This window comes from Mirounga leonina, unplaced genomic scaffold (assembly GCF_011800145.1).
Source record: "Mirounga leonina isolate KUSES-001 unplaced genomic scaffold, KU_Mleo_1.0 Mir_207, whole genome shotgun sequence".
In the NCBI taxonomy this organism is placed as follows: domain Eukaryota; kingdom Metazoa; phylum Chordata; class Mammalia; order Carnivora; family Phocidae; genus Mirounga; species Mirounga leonina.
Window position 1 is genome coordinate 10,724 of NW_023270518.1, and position 8,481 is coordinate 19,204.

General features: G+C 45.3%; 1 protein-coding gene across 5 annotated transcripts in view; it reads left to right on the forward strand.

Moving 5' to 3' along the window:
- The window catches only part of LOC118026167 (ubiquitin-like modifier-activating enzyme 1), a 17,889-nt gene that overhangs the window by 6,285 nt on the left and 3,123 nt on the right, over positions 1 to 8,481 (forward strand). For 4 of the 5 annotated variants that reach the window (XM_035028909.1, XM_035028907.1, XM_035028911.1 and 1 more), the window contains exons 9-20: positions 92 to 189; positions 273 to 419; positions 550 to 726; positions 855 to 959; positions 1,048 to 1,128; positions 1,475 to 1,630; positions 3,491 to 3,656; positions 3,768 to 3,964; positions 6,208 to 6,272; positions 6,497 to 6,692; positions 7,433 to 7,507; positions 7,622 to 7,817. In XM_035028909.1, the coding sequence (XP_034884800.1) occupies positions 92 to 189; positions 273 to 419; positions 550 to 726; positions 855 to 959; positions 1,048 to 1,128; positions 1,475 to 1,630; positions 3,491 to 3,656; positions 3,768 to 3,964; positions 6,208 to 6,272; positions 6,497 to 6,692; positions 7,433 to 7,507; positions 7,622 to 7,817 (1,659 nt within the window). The remainder of the gene's footprint in view (positions 1 to 91; positions 190 to 272; positions 420 to 549; positions 727 to 854; positions 960 to 1,047; positions 1,129 to 1,474; positions 1,631 to 3,490; positions 3,657 to 3,767; positions 3,965 to 6,207; positions 6,273 to 6,496; positions 6,693 to 7,432; positions 7,508 to 7,621; positions 7,818 to 8,481) is intronic. The other variant, XM_035028908.1, reaches the window with a different exon arrangement.

The window sequence follows — 8,481 nt, forward strand, 5'->3', positions numbered from 1 at the left end:
AAAAAAGTTTTGATGGTGCTATGATTCTCTGTGGTGGGACAGGGGGATTGGTGGTTGAAGTAACAGATACTCCGTTCTTTTCCTCCCTCAGGTCCCTATACCTTTAGTATCTGTGACACTTCTAGCTTCTCTGAGTACATCCGGGGAGGCATTGTCAGTCAGGTTAAAGTACCTAAGAAGATCAGCTTTGTAAGTATGTGTGGAGGTGGGCTATAGGGTTCTACACCTCTAGGATTTTCACTTCTCTGGTGCTGATATCCCACTCTCCACAGAAATCCTTGCTAGCCTCATTGGCAGAGCCAGAGTTTGTGATAACGGATTTTGCCAAGTATTCTCGCCCAGGCCAGCTGCACATTGGCTTCCAGGCCCTGCACCACTTCTGTGCTCAGCATGGCCGGTCCCCTCGGCCGCACAATGAGGTAGATGAATGGGCAAGGCAGCCAGCATCTTTGGCCCAAAGCCTCACCTGCTCTCCCATCTATTCTCTCCCTGTGTCTCTCCCCACAGTTGGCCTGACTGGTCGTCTCTTGGTTCTGTTTGCCCTTCCAGGAGGATGCAACAGAACTGGTGTCCTTAGCACAGGCTGTGAATGCCCGATCCTTGCCAGCAGTGCAGCAGGACCCTCTGGATGAGGACCTCATTCGAAAGCTGGCATATGTGGCTGCTGGGGACCTGGCACCCATAAACGCCTTTATTGGGGGCTTGGCTGCCCAGGAAGTTATGAAGGTCAGTGTGGGTAAAGAAGGGCAGAGTTGAGGACAGGCCAGGTGCCTTCCTGATTTCATCACTGGCTGTCCCTCTGGGTCAGATTCTCATTAAGCCCTGATGACCTCCCATTTTTACCATCTCACCAGGCCTGCTCTGGGAAGTTTATGCCTGTTATGCAGTGGCTGTACTTTGATGCCCTTGAGTGTCTCCCCGAGGACAAACGGGCCCTCGCAGAGGACAAGTGTCTCCCGGTATGTGAGGGGTCCCTATGGGGAAGGTATTATTACGGGTCTCTGCAAGGCAGCTCTTCTCTGATCCTCCTCCCTTCATGTGACTCAGTGCCAGAACCGTTACGATGGGCAGGTGGCTGTATTTGGCTCAGACCTGCAAGAGAAGCTGGGCAAGCAAAAGTACTTCTTGGTGAGTGATCCCATTGGGCACCAGCTACATCATCTTTACTTGCTTCTGGCCAGTCTTTTCTGGAGTCTCCTGCCTCACAAGGGGGGATAATTGTTTTTTTTTTTTACCCTCCTCTCCACCCTTTCTAGATTTTCTTCATGCCACAGGAAAGCCTGATATGTGCCTTTATTCCCCCCCCTCTGCTGCCTCCTTCCTTAGATGACAGTGGGTGTTTGTGGCTTTAGGACTTGAATATGTAATACTAGACCCTGTTACCCTCTCTCAGTATCTTCAGGGGGAGTGATGACTAACAGGTTTCTTTGCTTCACTCTTGCTCTTTGTGTCACACTTCTTGGCAACCTCTCAGGTGGGTGCAGGGGCCATTGGCTGTGAACTCCTCAAGAACTTTGCCATGATTGGCCTAGGCTGTGGGGAGGATGGGGCAATCACTGTTACAGACATGGACACCATTGAGAAGTCCAATCTCAACCGACAGTTTTTGTTCCGGCCCTGGGATGTCACGGTGAGTAGGTGGACATGGTAAGTGGGTGAGCTGCTTCTCTCTCTTTTCTCCTGTCTTTCTTGTCATTAATTTTAATAGCTTAAGTCTTTTTGTCTCTAACTTTCTTTCTGCTTTTCCCTCCTTTCTTTTTCTCTACCATTCAGTCTTTCAGCAGATATTTGAATACTTACCATGTCTTTTAATTTCATTCATCATTTTATACCCTCGCCCACTTTTTTTTTTTTTTCCCCCTCCCTCAATCTTTGGGTAGCTGCTAACGTAGGACTATGGAAGCTAGGTATGTAGAAGGATCAATCTGAGAAGTGTCCTGTGTTACTTTTGCCTACTCAGAGTCTTTTGTTTCATTTTATCATCCTACTACTATGCACTGCCCTAGATATTTGGAATGCACAACATAGCAAAGGAGAGCTTCTTGCCTTTGTCTAGTGAGAAAAGTCTGGAGGTCCGCAACACTTTTCATCAAGTCCCCAAGGTCATAATTGTTTTAAGACTACTAAGACATTATTTGCCTTTTCACTCTTATTTTGTCAGGTAAAAATTTCCATGCTACTTTAGGAAGGCTTCCCTAAGTCAGTAACATTGTTTTTTTTCCAAATGACCAAATGCAGAATGGTACAAAATAGGGCAGTTATCTAAAGATCCATTCAAAATGCAAAAGAAGGCAGTAGATACTAGCATAGATTGAAGATTTTACCTTGCAGCTACACTTTAAAACACTATCACTTCCCAGGTTTTGATTTTTTTTTTTTTTTTAATACCAACAATTATCTGGAGATGCTGTTAAAATATTGTGTGAAATTGAATATCTGTTCTATGTACATTTAACAGATTGGAATGTGGTAGAGATGAGGATCCAGGGGTCTCCTAAGAGATTACGTAAAACGTTTGCAAAAATGTACATGCAGTTTGGCTTTTGTGACTGGCATTTTTGTATTGGAAAACTTTTTTCATAATATTTGTATTTATACTATGTAATGGAATCGTTCCATTTTCAAATCCGTTAATAATAACATAAAATTTTGCCAGTTTAAATTTCTAACGCAGGAAATATTGGTAGCTCTGGCCCCACATAGCGAAAGCTCTTTTTAAGACCCTTGTAGTTGAGGATGTTTGCAATAAACAGTAAATACAATAGCGAAGTATACAGCTGATGTTAAAAAGGTGCAAAGTACAGTGAAAAGTGAAAAACAGGGGTGAGAGGGAAGTGCCATGGAGAGTGGTTTGCACTGTGGTAAAGGAAGTCCTCACTGAACGGGTGGCATTTCCTCAAGACTTGGATGATAGAGGAGAATGAGAAGGTAATTCAGGAAGGAGTGTTACCAGGTAAAGGTAACAGCCTGAGCAAAAACGTGATGTTAGAATATAGCTCATTGTGTTTAAGGAACAGAGAGGTCATTCAGAGGGGACCATGGTAGGAGATGAGGTTGTAGAAGTAATACGGGCCAACTCCTACCCTAAGTGAAAGTGGGAGCTAGTGGAGGGTTTTCAGCGAAAGAGGAATGTGACTTGACTGACTTGGGCTTTCAGAGGATACTGTTTGTATTTGTACAAGGACCTTGGCTTTATTCAGGTAATGGCATCCCAAGTGTGGATGCTGTTAAGTAAAAAAAAAAAAAAAAAGCAATGAATGTTGCAGATATCTGACCCAATGGCTTATTGTTCCTTTCCTACTCAGCCGTGGCCCATTTGTCACAGCCTTAGCTGTGTGACCTTTGTCACAGACCACTGCTAAACCGGGGAGCCTACTGAACTCAGAGCGTAGATCTTGCCCACTGTTAGATAAATCAGTTGTCAGAACAACTCTGTAAAGGTTTATTGGGTGAACATATGAATGACAGCTCCCCCTCCATCCCTACCCAGAAATTGAAATCTGACACAGCTGCTGCAGCTGTGCGGCAAATAAATCCGTACATCCGGGTTGTGAGCCATCAGAATCGTGTTGGCCCTGACACAGAGCATATCTACGATGACAGCTTCTTCCAGAATCTTGATGGTATTGCCAATGCCCTGGACAATGTGGATACTCGTGAGTTTGGAGTGGGGTGAGGACAAGGGCAGAGTAATATGTGTCTGTTTTGGGGATTATCTGTCCTCCTGTCCTGTCCTAATGTTATCACCTCCTGTCATCTTCCCACAGGCATCTACATGGACCGCCGCTGCGTGTACTACCGTAAACCACTGCTGGAGTCAGGCACATTGGGCACCAAGGGCAATGTGCAGGTGGTTATCCCTTTCCTGACAGAGTCCTACAGCTCCAGCCAGGATCCTCCTGAGAAGTCCATCCCTTTCTGCACCCTGAAGAACTTCCCCAGTGCCATCGAACACACACTGCAGGTGATCACTTTTGGAGGGAGGGAGAGGTAGAAGAGACCGGCACCTAAGCAGCCTCTCAGCCACCAGACTTGTCAGTCAGGTGATGTGTCAGTGTAACGTGCACCTTTTCTTCACATCTCTTCCGCTCACTTTACACCCTGCAGTCTCAGCTTTGCTGAAGGATTCATTTCTTTTAACTTAATTTTTTTTTTTTTTTTTAAAGATTTTATTTATTTATTTGACGGAGAGATAGAGGGCATAAGTAGGCAGAGAGGCAGGCAGACGGAGAGGGAGAAGCAGACTCCCCACTGAGCAGGGAGCCCGATGCGATGCGGGGCTCGATCCCAGGACCCCGGGATCATGACCTGAGCCGAAGGCACACGCTTAACGACTGAGCCACCCAGGCGCCCCAACTTAAAAATTTTTAATTGACAAACGCAGAGATGGATATTCATGTAATATGTAGTGTATTTTATGTAATTTATATCTGAGAAACGAAGGTGTGATCTCCTGTAAAGAGAATATTACATTCTTGCTTAAAAATTAATTTCTTAATATAATCTCTGCTACTTATTTAATTACTTCTAATATATGGTCCATGTTTGGAATTCCCTAACTGTTGCACCAAAAATGTTGAACAGTTGGCGTGTCAGGATAATTCTGTTTGTATAACATACATACACAACGGTGTACATATCGTCTAAATGGACAAAGTAAACATACCCACTTAACCAATACCCAAAACCTAACCCTAATTCACAGTGTTCTTTGAACCCAAGAATGACCACTTTATTATGAAAGTGATTCTTAACGCAGTCCTTAAAGACCATGTTTAGGAGTATGGGGGTAGGAAGAAAATCAGGAGAAACAGAACACAGTTTGATCTACTTGCTTCCAACCCAGCAGTTACCAGATGGATGTGTTTAAACTGATATATTCACTACGGTGTATATGTGTCTCCATCCCACCATGTGTGTGTATGTGTGCATGTGTACATGTATACCAATGTGTGTGTTTATAGACATATATATGTTTGTGTCTGTACCTGTAACCTTTATTAGATAATCCCTCTACTGCCGTGCCCCACATGCAGAAGCACAATGAAACATCTCTTAAAATAAATTCAGTATGTGACTCTTGGACTTAATCTCTTCACGTCTCAAGGATTCCTTATCTGTAAAATGGGATGAGAGAAGTATCTCTCTCAAGACTTTGTAAAGTACTTACCATTTAATGAGTAGTTGGCACCGTGTTAAGTAAGCTTTGCATAAGGTACATGTATGGTCATTTCAACATAGCAACTCATGAGTTACAGATAATTCTTTTTACAGAATACGTTTTCAGAATAAGGATACAACCCTGTGGCAGAGCTGGCCTTTGAACCTGGATCCCTAGGTTCCAGATCACTTCACCCGTGGCTATATTTACTGAACTTGTCATTCCCAGAGGGCAAAACTTGTATCTTATTTTCTGTCCAGTCCCCATGACCTATATGGATCATTCATGTTTTATCTTTGGCGTGAACTTTGTTCTTTCTTGTTGAAACGTACCGCATCTAGAGTAGGGTGCATATATCTTAAGAATAAGTTTTCCACGGACATATATATATATATATATGTATATATACTTGTGTAATGACTGCCCAGATCTAGGTCACTGGTTTTCAGATTGGTGTGGTAGGGCTTGGGAAGTTGGAGGGGCCACTTTTGAGGGTCTTTACTTCCTTTGTTCTCTTGTAGTAGCCATGTTGTTCCTAATTGCGTCATTCACTGATGGTCTCTTTTTATTCTTTTTTTTTTTAAAGATTTTATTTCTTTATTTGACCGAGAGAGAGAGAGCAAGAGCAGGAACACAAGCAGGGGGAGTGGGAGAGAGAGAAGCAGGCTTCCTGCCGAGCAGGGAGCCCGATGTGGGACTCGATCCCAGGACCCTGGGATCATGACCTGAGCTGAAGGCAGACGCTCAACAACTGAGCCACCCAGGCGCCCAGGTCTTTTTTTATTCTTAAGATTTTATTTATTTATTTGTCAGCGAGAGAGGGAACACAAGCAGGGGGAGCAGCCGGCAGAGGGAGAAGCAGGCTTCCCGCGGAGCAGGGAGCCCAATGTGGGACTCGATCCCAGGACCCTGAGATCATGACCTGAGCCGAAGGCAGACGCTTAACCATCTGAGCCACCCAGGCACCCCAACTGACGGTCTTTCTAGTGCCCACAGAAACCCATTTTGTCTCTCAACCCCATGTAATCTCTTTGCTTTGTCTGCAGTGGGCTCGGGATGAGTTTGAAAGTCTCTTCAAGCAGCCAGCAGAAAATGTGAACCAGTATCTCACGTGAGTAGTCCTGTCCAAGTGTTCTCTCAGTTCTCCCCCGCATACGTGCCAACCCAGCATATTGTAACCACTGTATGGCTCAGCACCAGCCACATGTTCTGAATACATTAGTGAATGTTTGGGCGTCATGCCATTGGAGAGTGGGAATCAGCTCTCCATGCAGTTAAGCCCATTCCTGGGGCCTCTGTGCAAGATTAGCCCATTGTCCCTCTGATTCCTGTTAGAGACTCCAAGTTTGTGGAACAGACACTGCGCCTGGCAGGCACCCAACCCCTGGAGATTCTGGAGGCTGTGCAGCATAGCCTGGTACTAGAGCGCCCACAGACCTGGGCTGACTGTGTGACCTGGGCTTACCATCACTGGCACACTCGGTACTCCAGCAACATTCGCCAGCTTCTGCACAACTTTCCACCTGACCAGGTATTACGTACTTGCTGAGTTCATTTGGCAGAATGCATTTTCTGGAAGCGGGGAGTGTGCTGAGGGCTCTTGACGCAGCTAATTCAGCTATGGCAGGCACACCAAGACCATTTTATGAGAGGTCATGGAACGATTGAGCCAGTGCTTCGGGGGCAACCTGGGTGGCTCAGTCAGTTAAGTGTTTACCTGTGGCTCAGGTCATGATCTCAGGGTCCCGGGGTTGAGTCCCGCATCAGGCTCCCTGATCTGTGGGAAGCCTGCTTCTCCCCCTACCCCCACAGTGCCACTCCCACGGCTTGTGTGCTCTCTCACACTCAAATAAAATCTGAAAAAAAAAAAAAAAAGAAAGAAAAAGAAAAAGACTGTTTTTCCCTCTCCCTCTGCCCCTCCCCCGCAAAATAAAGAAATAAATCTTAAAAAAAAAAAAAAGAGTACAAGTGGTTCACATCCCAGCTTCATTTGACCTTGGGGCAAGTCATGTATTTTCTCTCTGCATCTTAGTGTCCTCCTCTGTAAATAATAATGACCTAGTTCTTGGGAGTTTTTTGAGGATTAATTTGTATTAAGTTATTGAAGTTAGTATAGTGCTGATAATTCATTAAGATATTGATAAATAGTTCTATATATATCTCAAAGTGAGTGCCCAGGGACAGTGAGTTGGGACTTCTAGGTCTTAGATGAGGGCGTCAGGATTGTCTCCTCTCGGGCCCTGCTGCCCCAAACCGTTTCTGTCGTCTTAGCTTACAAGCTCTGGAGCCCTGTTCTGGTCTGGGCCCAAACGCTGTCCACACCCACTCATCTTTGATGTCAACAATGTAAGTCTCCCCCTAGGGTATCCTGGGATTGGGTGGAAAGTGGGTGGCTGGGAAGAAGCCTGAGGTTCCAGGGTGAGGACTGATGTGCTTACCAGTCCATATCTTGCCTTCTAGCCCCTGCATCTGGATTATGTGATGGCTGCTGCCAACCTCTTTGCCCAGACCTATGGGCTGATGGGGTCTCAGGACCGAGCTGCTGTGGCCATGCTTCTGCAGTCTGTGCGTGTCCCTGAATTCACCCCCAAGTCTGGTGTCAAGATCCATGTCTCTGACCAGGAGCTTCAGAACACCGGTGCCTCTGTTGCTGAGGGTGCTTAATCCAGTTGGCCCAGGGCACCATTCCACTTACTCCTGTCTGAGTTTCCACACTAGTTGTCCTGCTTTCTCTGCTCTGAGTTCCCAAGCCTGACTTTTACCCATGCTGTCCTTTGGTCTTTGTTCCCTCCAGTGTAAAATAGTGATCGGTGGTTGAGGTAAATTCTTTCATCTGTTCCTCCTTTCTCTTCCCATTTTTCTTTTTCCCATTCTGGCTCTCAGGAGGATTAATTGTACATCTTCTTTCTATGTGTGTGTTTGCCTTTTTTGTTCTCCTTTCCTCCGTTTTCTTCTTGTTCTGTTTTTCAGACTGTGGGCGAATAGTCTGCCTCGATGTCTTCTCTGGGTCATCTCCTTCCCAGTATCCTCATCCATATCCCCAACTTCCATCTGTGTGTATTTTCATCCTAGTGTTGACTTCCATGTCTTTCTTCATCTCGTCTCAAGATCTTCCTCCTCATCTCACCATTTATAACTACCTTCCAACTCCCAACTTCCATCTCCCTCTACCTCTCCCTCATCTTGTCTCATGCTCTGTAAGTCCCTCTCTATATTATATGTTTTCGGTATGTATCTTTCCTTTTTTTTTCTGTGTATCTGCTCCATTCCTGCTCTTTTCCAAATGCCTCGTCTCTCTTGTTCCTCTCTGTATATTTCTT